Below are 18,110 nucleotides of genomic sequence, written 5' to 3' on the forward strand. Positions count from 1 at the left end.
ATATGATAGCCATGTTCAAAAATATATTAAAGGATGCCATATAGAGGAGGGAGAAAGGTTGTTTTCTGCTGCTCCAGAGAAGCAGACACGGAGCAATGGATTCAAACTACAGTACAAGAAAGAAGATTCCACCTAAACATTAGGAAGAACTTCCTGACAGTAAGAGCTGTTCGGCAGTGGAATTTGCTACCAAGGAGTGTAGTGGAGTCTCCTTCTTTGGAGGTCTATAAGCAGAGGCTTGACATGCATATGTCAGGAATGCTTTGATGGTGTTTCCTGCTTGGCAGGGGGTTGGACTGGATGGCCCTCGTGGTCTCTTCCAACTCTACGATTCTATGGTTGCCTACTCATGGTCCAGATCAGGGGTCAGCAAGGTTTATCTTGCCTGGGCCGAATCGGTCCCATGGAGATCCCTCCAAGGGACGGATCGCGCACGCATCCGATTTTCAGCGCGTGGGTGGCTCAGTTCGGGGTCAGCTCGTGGGCCGGTCAAACGACCTCCATGGGCTGCTTCCGGCCCATGGGCCTTAGGTTGCTGACCCTGGTCCAGATCAAGGCAACTAATAGTACCTAGGTAAAGGGGCCCCTGACCATCAGGTCCAGTCGTGTCCGACTCTGGGGTTGCGGCGCTCATCTCACTCTATAGGCCGAGGGAGCCGGCGTTTGTCCACAGACACTTCCGGGTCATGTGGCCAGCATGACAAAGCTGCTTCTGGCAAACCAAAGCAGCACACGGAAACACCATTTACCTTCCCGCCGGAGCGGTCCCTATTTATCTACTTGCACTTTGACGTGCTTTCGAACTGCTAGGTTGGCAGGAGCTGGGACCGAGCAACAGGAGCTCACCCCATTGCAGGGATTCGAACCGCTGACCTTCTGATCAGCAAACCCTAGGCTCTGCGGTTTAACCCACAGTGCTACCTGGGTCCCTAGTACCTAGTCCTGCTCTATTCTGCCTTGGTCAGACCACACCTGGAATACTGTGTCCAATTCTGGGCGCCGCAATTTTAAAAGGTTGTTGGCAAGCTGGAACTCGTGCAGAGGAGGGGGACTGAGATGGTCAAGAGTCTGGAAGCTAAGCCTGATGAGGAACGGTTGATGAGTAGCTGGGTAAGTTTAGCCTGGAAAAGAGGAGACTGAGAGGAGATAAGATAGCCATCTTCAAATACCCCAAGGGCTGTCATGTGGAAGATGGAGCAAGCTCCCCCCCCCCCCCCCTGCTCTGGAGCGTAGGACCCGAACCAATGGATTCAAGTTGCAAGAAAAGAGATTTCGACGAAATATAAGGGAGGACATTTCTGATGGTGATGTGGACCAGTGGAATGAACTCCCTCAGAAGGTGGTGGACTCTCCTTCACTGGAGGTTTTTCAACACAGGTGGGATGGCCATCTGCTGGGGATTCTTCAGCTGTGATTCCTGCATGGCAAGGAGGGGTTGGACTAGATGAGCCTTGGGGGTCCCCTTCCAACTCTACAATTCATGGAACTTCCTAGCTCTCTAACCGGCTTAAAAGCCGCCGTGTTGGTTCTTAAAAGGGTCTAGGAAGACGTCCTCCTCAGAATTCGACATGCAAGGAGATCCCTGCTCAGCCTTAACCGATCACAGCTACATCGGAGTAATACTGGCAAAGCTGGAGGTTCGCATTCGTCAGATTGGCCGAGTTTGTTTAGAAGAGAAAAGGGTGGGGAGCGAAGAGAGAACCTTGAGAACTTGGAAGGAAAATGTTTAATTTAAAGCAGAAGGAGGGAGTTTGCACCAGCTGCCGTTGGCAATAAAAAAAAATGCCAAGCCTTGTTTTCCAGCCTCACCGAAGCCTATCATCTACCTACTGATTTATTACACGCTATTTGAGGTTTGTTACTCATTATGGTTTTGGAGGCTCTCGGCTGCTTTGTTTTGCTTTTAATGATGTTTTTCCCCAACCTCCAACCCCATCCGCTGCCGCTATTCGCTGCAGAAGAGGCTGGGCCTCAGGGTGGCGGGTGCCCCTTAGTAATTGCCTCCATGCTGCGGCAACTGTTGGCAGGGCATTTCCTTCCCCTCCCTCTTCCTCCTCCCTCCGACAGCATCATTTCCAGTCAGTGTTCCTTCGGGGAGCACCGCTCCTGAATGGTACCAGATGTCCTCATCCGCTTAGGCATTCTGAGGCGCTTTCTGCAACCTTTGCTCCCAGTACGTTTCCGAGCACAATTCAAAGCGTTGGTGCTGACCTTCAAAGCCCTAAATGGCCTCGGCCCCGTATACCTGAAGGAGCCTCTATACCCCCCCCATCGTTCTGCCCGGACACTGAGGTCCATCTCCAAGGGCCTTCTGGCGGTTCCCTCCCTGCGAGAAGTGAGGTTACAGGGAACCAAGCACAGGGCCTTCTCAGTGGTGGCACCCGCCCTGTGGAACGCCCTCCCATCAGATGTCAAGGAAACAAACAACTACCTGACTTTTCGAAGACATCCAAAGGCAGCGCCGTCTTAAGCGCTCCCGGCACCCGGCGGATCCCTTCGGCGCCCTCCCGCCCCGTTCCGGCGCCCTCCCACCCAGTTTCCCAGCACGGTGGGCGGGTGGGCGCCGCGCACAGCGCGGGTGCAACAGGCGCTGCTGCGTGGCGTACCGGTCGGCCAGCGGGTGGGCGCAGCTCCCGACGCCTCCTGGCGGGCCGGCGCCGTGGTGCCCTGCGCCACCCAGCCTGCATGTAGGGCCGGGCCTGTCCACAGGCAGCCCTGTTTAGGGAAGTTTTTAAATGTTTGATCTTTTACCATGTTTTTAGTGTTCTGTTGGGAGCCGCCGAGAGTGGCTGTGGAAACCCAGCCAGATGGGCGGGGTATAAATAAACATATTATTATTATTATTATTATTATTATTATTTATTATTATTATTATTATTATTGTGTGGATGAACAGCAGGTTCCTCAATGGCCTTGATGATTTGCCACAGTTGGGGGCGGATGGGGCAGTGACCAATCCACCTCAGTCAGCCCCCATAGGAGCAAAGATTCGCAGAGTTGGAAGAGGTCCCCCAAGGGTCATCATCCAGTCCAACCCCCTCCGATTCAGGAATCACAACTTCTTGTTTTAAAAAACCTCTGAGGAAAGAGAGTCCACCGTCTTCCCGACGGAGTCCATTCCACTGTCAAACAGCTCTTGCCTTCCAAAAGTTCTTGCTAAAGCTTTCAACCCTGGGAAACTCCTCCTGAGCCTTCTGCCGGGGGGTTCTCTTCACAGAAGCTTAAATCATAGAATCCTAGAACTCTGCTTGGAAGGGGCACCGGGGGGTCATCTAGTCAAACCCCCTGCAATGCAGGGCTCTCGACTTTAACCACCATGGCGGATGGCCATCCAACCTCTGCTTAAAAAATTCCAGCGAGGGGAGGTGCCACTTTCACACCTGGATGTCGGTATTTCATTGTGGTTCGTGGTCTGGAAACGAATTCAACTTCTCCTAACGTTTTTCCCTTTCCTCCCTGTTCTCTTCTGCAGGAAGCTTCTGAAATCCACCCTGGTCCTCATGCCTCTCTTTGGAGTTCATTATATTGTTTTTATGGCTATGCCGTACACCGAAGTGTCAGGGATCATCTGGCAAATTCAAATGCACTATGAAATGCTCTTCAACTCTTTCCAGGTACGGGGTTCTCTGTCCGGGACGCCCCGGATTATGTAGGGGGGGGGGGGGCCTCTGCAAACCTGATGTCTTTGGAGATAGTCCAAAATCTATTTCTGAGACGTCTGCTAAAACTGCCTCGGTGTGTGAGCAATTCAGCCATTCGCTTAGAATTAAAAATCCCTTCTCTAGAAAACGCTGTTTTTTGTTCTTGGTTGTCCTTGCGACACAGACTTTCAAAACTCTATTGTTATGTACTGAGCTGAATCATATAACAATAGGATCCAGAATCAGCAGTCTGATTGGTCCGCAGGAGCCACCCAATCCAACTCCAGGTGGAAGTGAATCCACAACCTGATTGGCCTGCAGGAGCAGCCAATCAGGTGGCTGGCAGAAGTGAATCCGCAACCTGATTGGCCTGCAGGAGCAGCCAATCAGGCTGCAGGCAGAAGTCAATCCACAACCTGATTGGCCCACAGGTGTAGCCCTGAAGTAGCCAATCACGCAAAGCCCATTGTGTAAATAATGTATATAAGCAGATGGTTTTGGGGAAAGGGCATTCTTCTTCTCCTTGATGACTACGAGCTGAATAAAGAGCATGAAATTCACTCTCAACTCCAAGTATATTTCATCTCTCTTATTCAATGTCTCTGGCGAGACGAATTTGCTAGCCCATGGGCAGAGAAGATTCATACAAAAATCGTGTCCTATGGACTGTCTCCATCGGACCTATTGAAACTAGATCTCGCCTCGGCCAAAATAACACTTATACAAAAACTAGATGAGTTTGATCTCCAACAAAATGTCATAGTGGGAAGTGGTACATGTTCACCGCTGAATATTGGTATACGGCTTACACCGCAAATTCCATCTTATTTGTCATCTTTATCCGTTACGGCCCACAGATTTCTACTTCCCTTAATAACAGAAAGTTTGACTGAGAACTCGGAGTCTCAGTTAACATATCTGCTACAAGACAGTGACTCGAGCAGAACACTGCTTGTAGCAAGATATTTGGTTACAGTTCTCTCATACAAAAGGGAAAACGGTTTACTTCATGATTATTGATAATCCGTCCTATTACCCAATTTATAGTGGAAATTTGTTGAAACAAATGTACTGTTCCATCTATTTTTTTAAAAAAAGATGTATTTATTGAAATTTTTATAGCGAACAACAAAAACATACATACAAAAAACCACTACAAAATACAAAAAATACAAAAATACAAAAAACCTACAAAACAAAAACTCCAATTTATAAACCTTCTTTCTAATCTAGTGACTTCCTCATTCCTCCCCTATCTGCGCTCCATTGTAGATCATCCTTAGTAATTTCTAAATCTTATACGAACTCTAAATTTTACTTAATACTAACTTATTTCTATACCTTTTATATCTTAATATTTAACATTCCAACTATTTCCTTTCTTTTTACTCAATTATGACTAACTCTATCAATACTTATTTCTCACCATTATATTAACTACAACCTCTTTGTATCTCCCCCACTATTCTAAATTCTAATCTATTGTACGCTTATTCTTCAAGTAAACTTTAAATTCCTTCCAATCATCTTCCACTGCTTCTTCACTCCGATCTCGAAGTCTCCCGGTCAACTCAAACAGTTCCCTATATTCTATCAACTTCTTCTGCCATTCATCCATTATTGGTATACTTCACATTGCTTAATCTTTAACTCATTATTTATTTCTACTTAGCCTCTGATTTTCCCCTTAAAATATTCCACATTTCCTAAACTATAATTTCTATAACATCTAATATATTGAATTATAGACCCCCCTTCCCACCTCTCGCCCTATAATTTCAACTATATCATGTCTCATTCCTTAATCCTTTCCAGTTCAGACCTTGTCTGTTCCATCTATTTTAGCCAAGGAATTCATGCAAATTATATCTGTATACATGTATTGAATTATTTTACTTTATTTATTTCTGTTTTATTTCATCCTGTCCTGCCCAGTGTTTTCTTACATTGTGTTGCATAAGATTATATTGTGGGCCTTTGGCCGTAATAAAGATTTCATGCATTCATTCTCTGTCCGGGAGAAAGCTGCCCTCTTCCAAACTCAGAGGATATCTTAGGTGAAATAGCTATGTGCTGACTCAACGTTCATTTGTCGTTTCTTCTCCTCTTTCCTAGGGGTTTTTTGTCGCCATTATCTATTGCTTTTGCAACGGGGAGGTAAGTTTCTTACAGCCTAAGTGGCATCTTCCAACTCTACAATTCTATGGTGATGGTCTGCTTAGGATGTGAATAGCCTTATTCCATGTGCTGAATAATCCCTGGTCCTGAATGGGGTAACTGTGCCCCTGGAGGACCAGGTGCGCAGCCTGGGAGTCATTTTGGACTCACTGCTGTCCATGGAGGCGCAGGTCAATTCTGTGTCCAGGGCAGCTGTTTACCAGCTCCATCTGGTACGCAGGCTGAGACCCTACCTGCCCGCGGACTGTCTCGCCAGAGTGGTGCATGCTCTAGTTATCTCTCGCTTGGACTACTGCAATGCGCTCTACGTGGGGCTACCTTTGAAGGTGACCCGGAAAGTACAACTAATCCAGAATGCGGCAGCTAGACTGATGACTGGGAGTGGCCGCTGGGACCACATAACACCGGTCCTGAAAGACCTACATTGGCTCCCAGTAAGTTTCCGAGCACAATTCAAAGTGTTGGTGGTGACCTTTCAAGCCCTAAACGGCCTCGGCCCAGTATTCCTGAAGGAGCGTCTCTAGCCCAGCATTCAGCCCGGACATGGAGGTCTAGCTCCGAGGGCCTTCTGGCGGTTCCCTCCCTGCAAGAAGTGAGGTTACAGGGAACCAGGCAGAGGGCCTTCTCGGTGGTGGCGCACGCCCTGTGAAACGCCCTCCCATCAGATACCAAAGAAATAAACAACTACCTGACTTTTAGAAGACACCTAAAGGCAATCCTGTTTAGGGAAGTTTTTATGTTTGGTGTTAAAAACTGGGGAAAGCGGCTGGATAAACCCAGCCAGGGGTATAAATGTTTTATTATTATTAATAATATTATTATTATTATTTACAGTGGTGCCTCGCTAGACGAATTTAATTCGTTCCACGGGTCTTTTCTTATAACGAAAAATTTGTCTAGCGAATCCCATAGGAATGCATTGAATTTTCATTGAATTTTTTTTTTTTTGCCCATAGGAACGCATTAATTGAATTTCAATGCATTCCTATGGGAAACCGCGATTCGCTAGACGCATTTTTCGTAAAATGAATTCGTCTAGCGAGGCAACCTCCACTAGAAAAAACCTTTAGTTAAGCGGAAATTTCGTTAAGCAGGGCATTCGTTAAGCGAGGCACCACTGTATCATCATTATTGTTGTGTCCTTGTGTTGAATTTTTATTTTTAAGTACTGTAACAAGGCACCTTCTCTTTTTCCTCCTCGCCAGGTTCAAGCAGAGATAAAGAAGTCATGGAGCAGATGGACGTTAGCGCTTGACTTTAAACGCAAAGCTCGCAGCGGGAGCACCACCTACAGCTATGGCCCCATGGTGTCCCACACCAGTGTGACCAACGTCACCGCGAGAGGCGGGGTCGCCCTGCAGCTCAATTCGAAACTCCTTCCAGGAGCCCTCAACGGACACCGGAACTTGCCGGGATATGTAAAAAACGGCTCCATTTCGGAGAACTCTATGCCTTCCACTGGACCGGAACAGTACAACAAAGACGAGGAGTACCTCAACGGGTCGGGACTCTACAATGGAGACCGGCCAACAGTCCTCGTGGAAGAGGAAAAGGAGACGGTGATGTAAAGGGGTGGGTGGGAGGAATGGTCAGACGTCCAAAGGAGAAGTGACCCAGGAAGTACTGGGTGTTCACAGGAATCCCCGGGCAATCACTGAATGCCGAGGTTCTCAAGACATTTTTTCCCCCGTTCTTCGGAACGAGGTATCGAGTTCCGTGGGGAAATGCAGGTCCACGGTCCGATCACACACACAAACAAACAAACACACACACACTTTTGTTCCCTGGCTTGCTCTCTCACTTTCTCAAGGTGTTTATGAAGGCAAGGGCTCTCCAGACCCAGGAGAGCTCGTCATTCCCGGTTAAAATGAAGGAGATCCTCCGAGTTTACAAAGACAGCACTCTGAGCGTTATCTGCCACTGAAATAGAAATGGAAGAAGATGTCGTGCGTCATGTTTTGGCACCAAGAGAGTGAAGGGTAGAGCATCATTGTCCGGTGGCGGTGCAAGCTTGCCCCAAGGCCTTCCTGGGCCTTCCTGAACGTGACCCTTTCCCATGTTTATTGGAAAGAAACAGGGTTTGTCATGTGGTTGATACACCCAAGAGGGGTTCAGCCCAATGAACCCTCATTTCTCGCTGTCACTAACTGGGGTCTGCTTCCTGGAAAGGCTTTAAATAGTTGTTCCTCCTTTGATTAAGATCCAGTCCTCGAAAGACCCGGTTGCATGTCCCTACAGGAAGCAGGAAACCTTTCATCTGAACAACGTGGGGTTTTTACTCCCGGTAATTCGCTTTAATAACAGCCGAATAGAAGTCGTGGAGGGTACCTTTGTCTGAGCGGAGCTGAAATTCTGTGTGAAAGGAACCAGTGCAATTGAACGGAAGCAGCTGAGAGCTGGCAGCCCAGCTTTCACGCCAATCTCATCCATCCTGCTTTGTGGGTGGGGGGGATCAGCGCTGCAACATTGTATGTTTGGCTGTCAATTTCATTGCCCCCCGCCCAGCACAAAAGAATCCTGGAAATTGTAATCTGATGGGCACATCAATCATTCTTGTCCTCTCCCAGAATGATAATTTCCAGGATCCCTGGAAAGGGAATGCCCTTGATAACCAATTTAAATCGGAAATGTAAAGGCACCCTGAGAACCAGCAGGGTCAGGTAGAAGTGAGAAGGGTTTCGATAGCAGTGAGGGGCGAGTTATATGAATCCTATGATGAAGTTTCTCGACTGGCCCATTTTGCAGATCCAGGATTGGGGGGACACCTTTGGCCTTCTGAATATTGCTAGACTGCAACTCCCATCATCTGTACTGCACTGGCCATGCAGGGGCTGGTGGGAGATGTAGTCTGACAGCTACTGGCGCCCCCCCCCCTGTACTCAGGGCCGTCTTAAGCAAATCTAGTGCCGTGGTGCAAAGGTCCCTCTGGCGCCCCCTCCCTTTCCCCAAGCTGCTCTCTCTCTCGCCCTGGCTCAGGGTCCCCAGCGCCACCAGCCCAGGCTTCCTGCCGCCCCTCACCTGCTGCGCAGTGTCCCACTGCCAGGTCACGCCACCGACCCCTCTCTGCCCCAGCCAGGGCGCGGGCAGCTCCCCACCTCCCGCCACCGCGTGGCCCAACGGCCACCATCCGCACCGGAGGAAACAAGCATGAGCGGTGAATTCCGGGTCCTGCAGTGCGCCGCTTGTTCCCCAGTCGACTGACCGGTCCTCCGCCTGCACTCTCTCGCTGCGCTCCCAGCGGCCTGAGGAGCAGGAGGCAGTTGCCACGCCATCGCCTGGGCCCCAGAGTGGTGGTGGTGGGGCGGCGGCCACCAGATGTGGAGGAGGCCCCTCGGGAGCCGCTCCTGCCACCGCCACTCCCTCAGGCGACAGCAGCTTGGCGGGCAGCGGCTGAGGGGATTCCCGCGGCCAAAGGAGAGGAGGCGGCGGCTGCGGAGCCATAGGGCTCAGACATCAGCTGTCTGGCAGGTGCAGCAGCGCCCCTGGTGGCCAGGCGCCCTGGCGCATTGCGCCACCCAGCCCAGGCCTAGAGACGGCCCTGCTTGTACTAGATTCTGGGAGGCACATTTTGGACCGTTGAGTTTTTTAAGAGCTTCTGGAGCAAGTATCTGTACTGCCCAGTCACCAGGTGCTCCATGTTCTCCAAAGGATAAAGAGATGTTGGCTAAAAGTCACAGGAAGGGCAGAGGTGATGGTGCGAAGCAGGGGTGGTGGACCCAAAGTCCCCACCCAGCTTGGCCAGAGGTACCGCTGGTCACCTCCACCTACCCGAAAAGCCATGCTGAATCTCCTACTTCTGCTGTTATAGCACCTAATGGGGACAATTCACAAGACCTTTTTGGACATGGTGGTTCACGGTCGTCCAACAGCAGGGCCGGCCCAAGACATATGGTGCCAGAGGCACCAAGGACAAGATGGCGCCCTCCAGTTCCACTTGTAGAATCCAATGGGGCTGGCAGTGAACTCATACTTCCAGCACCAACAATGGGGCAGTGTATCTCTACCATATCTGGGGGGTTCAGTAAGCCATCTTAGGGAGTCCGGAGCAGGCTTCCCTGGGGGACTTAGGGGAACGGTGACAGCTGCATTCTTGCCCCCAGTATCCTGGCACATGTCAGAAATTTGTCTACCACCTTGGCCACTGGCAAAGCACCAGCCTGTTCTGGCTCGCCCAGGTAATCACCACTTGAAAACTGGTTGTGCGAATTGTTTCTTGAGATCTTCAAATTCCGGAGATTAGGGAGCAACTCAACCTCCATCCACTGCATAGCTGCCAAGTTCTCCCTTTCTTTAAGGGAAATTCCCTAATGCTGAATAGGCTTCCTCACGAGAAAAGGGAAAACTTGGCAGCTATGCCATCCACACTGATTTCAATGGGGACATCGTCTTAGGATCATGGCCCCGTTTTGGGTGGGAATGTCTGCCCTACAGACACCTCTTGATTTTATACCACTTTGATGGTCATGGGCTCCCCTAAGGAATTCTGGGAGTTGTAGTTCAGCATAGAGGCTGAGAATGCTCTGTTTGGGATTCCGAGGCCCTTTCTGAGAACTACAGTTCCCTGGTCAGAGGGAATAAATCCTAAACCAGGTTCAGGATACAGCACAGATATTCTCTGTGTGCCACAGTCAGCCTCTTCTGCCTTCTCCTTTTGCAACCAACCCAAACTCTGGAAGTAAAAGATCCCTTTGCTAAACTGCGACTGATGCATAACTTCCAAAAAATTTCCAAACATGCTTAATAATAATCAAAGTAATATTGCATAAAACAATTAGGAAATCCCATATCTTTTTTTTAAAAAGCCCTATTAAAATGAGTTCCGTTGATATCCTTCCTTCACTCCCCATGGGAGCAAATTCTCCAGCACCTAAGAAACTACAGTCTTAGTTATTGTGGGAGAGAGTTAAGAAGACATTTAAAACTGGCTTACACACCTCAAGTGAATTTACCTTAATGAACCCAAGAGCAGATTTGGGGAATAGGGAGTCCTGGGGCTGTCCATTGCAAAAGGAAACCATTTCAGGGTCTGTAAGAGAGCTTTCCCCCCTTCCATCAAGTTGTCTGATTTCTCCTTTCTTGAGCCAGAAGACCCAAGAGGGTCAACGCGCCTATTCTGCCATTTTAAAATATAGATATATTTATCCTGTCCCCCAAAGAGGCTGAATGCTGCAACCAGTATCAGTTACCCAGATTTGCACAGTTGAGCTTATTTTGCATAATTTATTCCCTGCTTTTCCTATTTTGCATAATTTATGATGGCACTGCTAGTCATGAGGAAGGGGAGGAGCTAAAGTAGGTCTGGAGCCCCGCCCACACACCAAACCTTTCAATCTGGATTCTGAGATTTTGCTCTGACTTACCTGTGCATTCTCAAACGTTAAGGGGTAGAAACGTGCTCTCTTTTTAAGGAAAGGAAAGGAAACTGAAATCAACAAGAGGTAATCACGTCCTGTGATTAAATCCACACACACACACACTTCCACAAAAGCACAACACGCAACTGGAGGTTCATTAGGGGGTTTTAAGCAGAGGTTCGGTGGCCACCATACCTGCCAAGTTGCTGTCAGAGAAATAAGGGACCGGGCTGGAAATAGCAGGCCAGAAGTAGCGCTGCCGCCATTTTGGAACTGGGCGGAGCATGTTCAGAAGTGACTTTTGATGCTGCTTTGCCCAGTTCCAAAATGGCCGCCGTGCCAGAAGTCGCACTGCAGCCATTTTGGAACTGGGCAGAGCAGCATCAAAAGTCGCTTCTGAGCATGCTCCGCCCAGTTCCAAAATCGCCACCGCGCCAGAATAAACCGGGGGAAAAAATCCATTTTTTCAGCTAGGAACAGCTGGAAAAACGGGGATTTCCCGGGGAAAACGGGAGACTTGGCAGCTATGGTGGTCACCTGTCAGGTATTCTTCAGCTGTGATTCCTGAATTGCAAGGGGTTGGGACTAGATGACTCTTAGAGCCCCTTCCAACTTTTAAAGTCTATGATTCTAAGTAGCTGTGAGTTGATACAAAAGCAGCTGGTGATGGAGTCTGGTAGGAATCCTGTGAGACCTCTAGTTCAGCCTGCCTTGCTTGGCGATGGGATTAGTCCTTCCCCAAGTCCCATTTTAGAAAAGGTTATGCCTCCCTTCTCAGCTAACCGCATGCGTGGCAGCTGTGTCACCTCACAAAGAGGGACAGCTGACGTCAAAGTCGGAGCATCAAACAAGCCAATATTTTTGAAACCTGGGTCTGCTACCAGCCTTCTGCATTTCCCTCTCACTTGCAAGCAGATCAGGGGGGTCCTTGGCCGTTCGTTCTCCATCAAAATGCAGGGATGCAGCAACCCAAATGGAAGATCTCTTTTCTTGAGAGTCCTGCCAGGATGCCCCTTTTCCCATGGGAGCTGGGGGCAAGACACCTGGAAGCTTTCATTGACGCCCTAAAGCAGGCATCCCCCAAACTGCGGCCCTCCAGATGTTTTGGCCTACAACTCCCATGATCCCTAGCTAACAGGACCAGTGGTCGGGGAAGATGGGAATTGTAGTCCAAAACATCTGGAGGGCCGAATTTTGGGGGTGCCTGCCCTAAAGCTTGCATTCCATTGATGGTCAACTGTCAGGAATTCTGACAGTGAGAACTGGGTCCTTTCCAACTCTGCAATTCTATGACTTTTCCACATGCCTTTGGTTTCGACATGTGGCAGGTGTAGCTTAGATGCTAGCGCGGCCACGAACATGTGCTACCTCTGAGGGTCACTTCTGATGTCCCCCAATATTACGATTAGGTTGGTTGTTTTCCCCGTTAATGGAGATGTACCCACAACTTATTCATAGAATCATAGAATCGTAGAGTTGGAAGAGACCACAAGGGCCATCCAGTCCAACCCCCTGCCAAGCAGGAAACACCATCAAAGCATTCTTAACATATGCCTGTCAAGCCTCTGCTTAAAGACCTCCAAAGAAGGAGACTCCACCACACTCCTTGGTAGCAAATTCTACTGCCGAACAGCTCTTACTGTCAGGAAGTTCTTCCTAATGTTTAGGTGGAATTCTTGCGGCAAAATGTAGAATGCTGGAGAGACTTCGATTTGGGGCCACTGGCAGACCAGGTGTCAGTGTGCCATGCTGGGTGCAGGAAAATGGCAACGTTCATGTCTGGTAGGTGCGAGCATAGGGTGCTTTTTCCATTGCTCCTGGTTGTGGGAAACCTTCTGCCATGTGCTTAAGAACACCAGAAACGCTCTGCTGGATCAGACCAGTGGCTCCTCTAGTCCAGCATCCTATTCTCACTGTGGCCAACCAGATGCCTGCAGGAAAGCTCCAAGCAGGATCTGACCACAAGAGCCCTCTCCTCTCCCGGTATTCAGAAGGATTACTGCTTCCAGGTTGGGATTAGGCCTAGTTTTTAAACTGCCCCTCAATCTCCCTACAAAGTTTCTAATGTCAGCAAGCCAAGTTCAGGTCAGGTCCAAAGTAGGCAATGGCATGCAAAAGAAACTCGATTCAACATGCATTTAAAGGAGAATCAACCTTATCTTCACTTCCTAAAACGATGGAGCAGACCAAAATGGAACTGACCTTTGAAATTTGCACGTCTCTGAATTTTGCAGTCGAGTTCTACAATCGTCACTCCAGCAAACGTGTATGATTTGGGGAAAATGTGCTTGAAAAAGCCTGTTTTAGTGGGGGGGGGCATCCGAAAAGCATGATGTTAAGGGAAATTGCCTTCAAAAACCTGAATCTATTAGGGGAAGCAAACACCGGAATGCTTTTTGCGAGAACTTTCCTTCTTAAAACAAATGTGCAATTAACTGTGGAAATGCAATTAACTGAGCTGAGGTCTGCAGAAGAAACGAAACAGAAACCACAATGGACAGATTCCACCCAGCCCTAGCGATGAGGGAGAGAGTGTTGGATGTAATTGCAATGTAGCAAGGAAGGGGGGCAGTTATATAATGAGAAACAAGCTGGAAAGGAGGATCCAGCCCAAGGGAAGCGTTGGCAATGTGTTTGACTTCACACAGCGTACTGAGAGCTAGTCGTGGAGGGTAGGGGTGCAACACACAATTTGGTTTTCAAGAAGAGGTCAGGCGTTCTCAGAATTCAGGAGGAGGGGATGCAAAATGGTCCACACAGCCATTGCTAGCATCAAATTAAGGGGCATTGCACTGAAGTCAGTTCCTGTTGTGCAGTGCAGCATAATAACTTTAGAAGCCCAGGCACAGAAGAGCGATAATTGGGTGCAAACGGCCCTGAAGCATCCCTTCGCCTCTTCAGGCGTGCACACCTGCGGGGACGCATTATTACAAAGTCTGCATTGGTTGGTCAACATCTCCTAACATGGCTGCTGCAGCTGCTGCTATGGTCACACAATGGCTGTGAACCAGATCGTCCAGCTCACATGCTACATTTCTCCCAAGGCAGGTTGAGGGTTGCTAGCACTTACAGCAGGCGTAGGCAACCTTGGCTCTCCAGATGCTTTGGAACTACAACTCCCATGATCCCTGAGCACTGGCCCTGTTGGCTAGGGATCATGGGAGTTGTAGTCCCGAAACATCTGGAGAACCAAGGTTGCCTCTGCCTGATCTACAGCAATCATGTGAACTAGCTTTCAGGTCCCACCAGGACCTACAGATGTTGGGAACTGCCTTACACTGAATCAGACTATCTGGTTGACCCGGTTCAGTATACTCCAGAAGTAGCCAATGCGATGGTCTCCAGATGTTGCTGAACTACAGCTCCCATCATCCCTGAGAATCGGCCACTGGGGCTGGTGGCAGTCCAACAACATCCATTGAGAGAGAGAGGCCCTTAAAATCACTTTCAGAAACCTCTGTCACCCAAGCAAGCAGGCACACTCCAGCAGAAATGGTTATATAATAATAATAATTTATTATTTATACCCCGCCCATCTGGCTGGGTTTCCCCAGCCACTCTGGGCAGCTTCCAACCAAATATTAAAACAGTACAGCATTAAACATTAAAAACTTCCCTAAACAGGGCCGCCTTCAGTTGTCTTCTAAAAGTAAAATAGTAAAATGTCTTCTAAAAGTAAAATAGTTACTTATTGCCTTGACATCTGCTGGCAATAAGGGCGGGTGCCACTACCGAGAAGGCCCTCTGTTTGGTTCCCTGTGACCTCACTTCTCGCAATGAGGGGACCCGCCAGAAGGCCCTCGGTGCTGGATCTCAGTGTCCGGGCTGAATGGTGGGGGTGGAGACGCTCCTTCAGGTATACTGGACCGAGGCCGTTTAGGGCTTTAAAGGTCAGTACCAACACTTTGAATTGTGCTCGGAAACGTACTGGGAGCCAGTGTAGATCTCTCAGGACCGGTGTTATGTGGTTCAGTTTCTTTTGAGTGACAGTAATCAAAACAAAACAAAACAGAGCATGTACTGGCTATGCAAAAAAAAAAAAAAACCAGGAAAAGTGAATTAGATGAAATTGCTGCAAATTAAATAAAAAAATTCCTTCAGTAGCACCTTAAAGACCAACTAAGTTTTTATTTTGGTATGAGCTATCGTGTGCATGCACACTTGCTGCAAATTGTTACTCTTTGGAGGTTTACTGTGAAATCAGGCTAGATTTAAGCTTGTTGGTGTCTCCTTCTTACATCATGGATGCTGGCTTATATTATGGATATATGCTCTGTATTATTTTATTAATACTATTGCTTTGTCATGGCCTTTGGCCAGAACAATAAACTTAACAACTGAGCCGAACATCCGTGTTGGCTGCTTCTGGTCTACAATGACCGGAAGTAGCTCTCCAGGATTTTTAGACGGGCTTTTCCGAACCGGGAAGTGTCACCCATCTGTGTTTAAGCATGGCATAGGAATGGCCTCTGTGGTTCTAGTAGCACCAAATTAGTTACAGAGCCAGGCCACTTGTGAAATAACATAAGAGCATGAGAAGAGCCTGTTGGATCAGGCCAATGGCCCATCTAGTCCAGCATCCTGTTCTCACAGAGGCCAGCCAGAAACCAGCAAGCAGGATTCGAAGACACGAGCACCTCTCCCCTCCTGTGGTTTCTGGAAACTAGTTTTCAGAAGCATTGCTGTCTCCGACTGTGGAGGGAGAGCTTGGCCATCCTGGCTAGTAATTGAATTTATGTAATCCTCTTTTAAAGTTCTCTAGGTTGGTGGCCATCACTGCCTCCTGTGGAAGGGAGTTCCACATGCACTGTGTGAAGGACTTTCTTTTACCTGTCCTCACTCTTCTAACATTCAGAGATCAGTCTGCTCAGATTTCCCTCGATGGGAGCGAGTCTTCGTCTTTCTAGGTTTCCCATGTTTGTCCCAGGAACAAGTTGACGGGTACAAGCGGCAGTCATCGGAAGTCTCCCTCGACATAAAGGAATTGTTCCCTCCGCGTCCCGTTGAAAACGCACAGCCCTCTCCTCGCCACCCCGGTCCTCCCAAAAAAAGGAAAGAAAAAAATGATTTCATGTTTGTTTGTTTGTTTCACAACAGATGATTTCCGATGAATAACATGTGTCTGGAGATGATTGAGCAAAAATGCACAAGAATTGTTTACAAACGAAAGACACCCATCCGCAAATAAATGAGAGAAAGAATCTGGCGTGTGGTCTGTGGATTCTGTAATGGGAAATCGCTGTCACTTGAGATTGAAATGCGGGCATGTGGACTGGCGGAGGGGAGGGGGGCAGGGGCGAGGTTTTCGGTGAGTTTCCAGCAGTACTGTGCTGAAATCTGCTGACGGTTCCGCAGATGGCACATTCTGCAAGAAGCACTGAGCCGTGGTCCGTTTCTTAAGACATAAGAACAAAGGGAGCTGCCTTAATACTGAGTTAGGGCATTGCCAAACAGACTCCAGGTGTATAGAAGAGTTTTCAGAGAAACCAAATCCCCCCCCTCTCAAGAAACCTGGGGAATGGTTCGACTCCGAAGAAACTCCACAGATGATGATCAGGGCCGTCTCTATTCCCGGACCAGGTGGCGCAAGGCCATAGCTGCCAAGTCTCCCGTATTCCCCGGGAAACCCCCGGTTTCCAGCCGTTCCCAACTGGAAAAACGGATTTTTTTTGTTTTTTCCCGGTTTACTTACCGGTCAGGGGAAGCTCCTTCTGCGCATGTCTGGAGTCTCTGGACATGCGCAGAAGCGACTTCTGGTGCGGCAGCCATTTTGGAACTGGGCAGAGCAGCATCGAAAGTCGCTTCTGAGCATGCTCCGCCCAGTTCCAAAATGGCGGCAGCGCTACTTCCGGTCTGCCGACCCCTTATTTTTCCGGCAGGAACTTAGCAGGTATGTGCAAGGCATCAGGGCGCCTGGCCACCAGGGGCGCGGAAGGGGCACCAAACGGCTGGTGTCTGGGAGCAGCTGCTGCCGGCGACCCCACACACACAGCGGCAGTAGCGCATGTCCCTTGAGCTTCCTCTCCTCTCCTCCTCGTGAAGCAGAATCAGCGAGACTCCTGCCTAGAGTGGCACCACGCGCCTGCTGCCACTCTAGGCAGGAGTCTCGCTGATTCTGCTTCAAGAGGAGGAGAGGAGAGGAAGCTCAAGGGCCGTGCGCCCTCGCCAGGTCACTCCAGGCTGGGGCCGGGGCTGCTGCTCCTCCTGCTGGCTGTGCTGTGGGGCGGGGAAGCGCTCCCGGCTCAGGGGGTCCTGAGGCCGCTGTCATCCTCTGCCTCCATGGCACCCGGTGGCCATGACGCCGCGCCCGCCCTAGGCAGCAGCGGTTCCCCCAGCGGTGAGGCGGATGGAGCAGCAATGCCTGGAGGGCACCTCCGCCATGCCGCGCAGAGGCAAAGTGCTGCCCAGTAAAGGTCAGTAACTCTGGGAAACGGGGGGGGGCGCCGGAGGGACCTTTGCACCACAGCGCCGGATGGGTTTAAGACGGCCCTGATGATGATGATGTCAACTTAAACACCGCCCTATACCTGGAGGTCTCAGGGCATTTCACAACAAGACCACAACATGTAAAATCAAACCCAAAGCAGTAACCCAATAACTCCCCCCCCCCGCAAAAAAAAGCCACATTCTAAAAGGGTGTGGGGTGTCAATAGGATCAACCAAAGGCCTGGTTGAAAGGGAATGTTTTTGCCTGGTGCCTAAAGGTGTATTATGAAGGCGCCAGGCGAACTTCCCTGGGGAGAACATTCCATAGGCGGGGAGCCACTGCAGAAAAGGCCCTGTTCTCGGGTTGCCACCCTCCAGACCTCTCAAGGGGGGAGGCACACGAAGGAGGGCCTCAGAAGATGATCTCAGGGTCCGGGTAGGTTCATATGGGAAGAGGCGGCCCTTGAGGTATTGCGGTCCTGAGCCGTTTAAGGCTTTATAGGACAAAACC

At 49.4% G+C, this 18,110-nt stretch overlaps 1 protein-coding gene across 1 annotated transcript in view; it reads left to right on the forward strand.

Moving 5' to 3' along the window:
- Nucleotides 1–16,374, forward strand: part of PTH1R (parathyroid hormone 1 receptor) — a 133,718-nt gene extending 117,344 nt beyond the window's left edge. The window contains exons 11-13 of the mRNA XM_060280998.2: nt 3,473–3,614; nt 5,757–5,798; nt 7,025–16,374. Coding sequence (XP_060136981.1) covers nt 3,473–3,614; nt 5,757–5,798; nt 7,025–7,387 — 547 coding nt within the window. The 3' untranslated portion in view covers nt 7,388–16,374. The remainder of the gene's footprint in view (nt 1–3,472; nt 3,615–5,756; nt 5,799–7,024) is intronic.
- The last annotated feature ends 1,736 nt before the right edge of the window (nt 16,375–18,110 follow it).

The sequence above is a fragment of the Zootoca vivipara genome, chromosome 11 (genome assembly GCF_965207765.1).
Source record: "Zootoca vivipara chromosome 11, rZooViv2.hap1.1, whole genome shotgun sequence".
NCBI classification, from domain to species: Eukaryota; Metazoa; Chordata; class Lepidosauria; order Squamata; family Lacertidae; genus Zootoca; species Zootoca vivipara.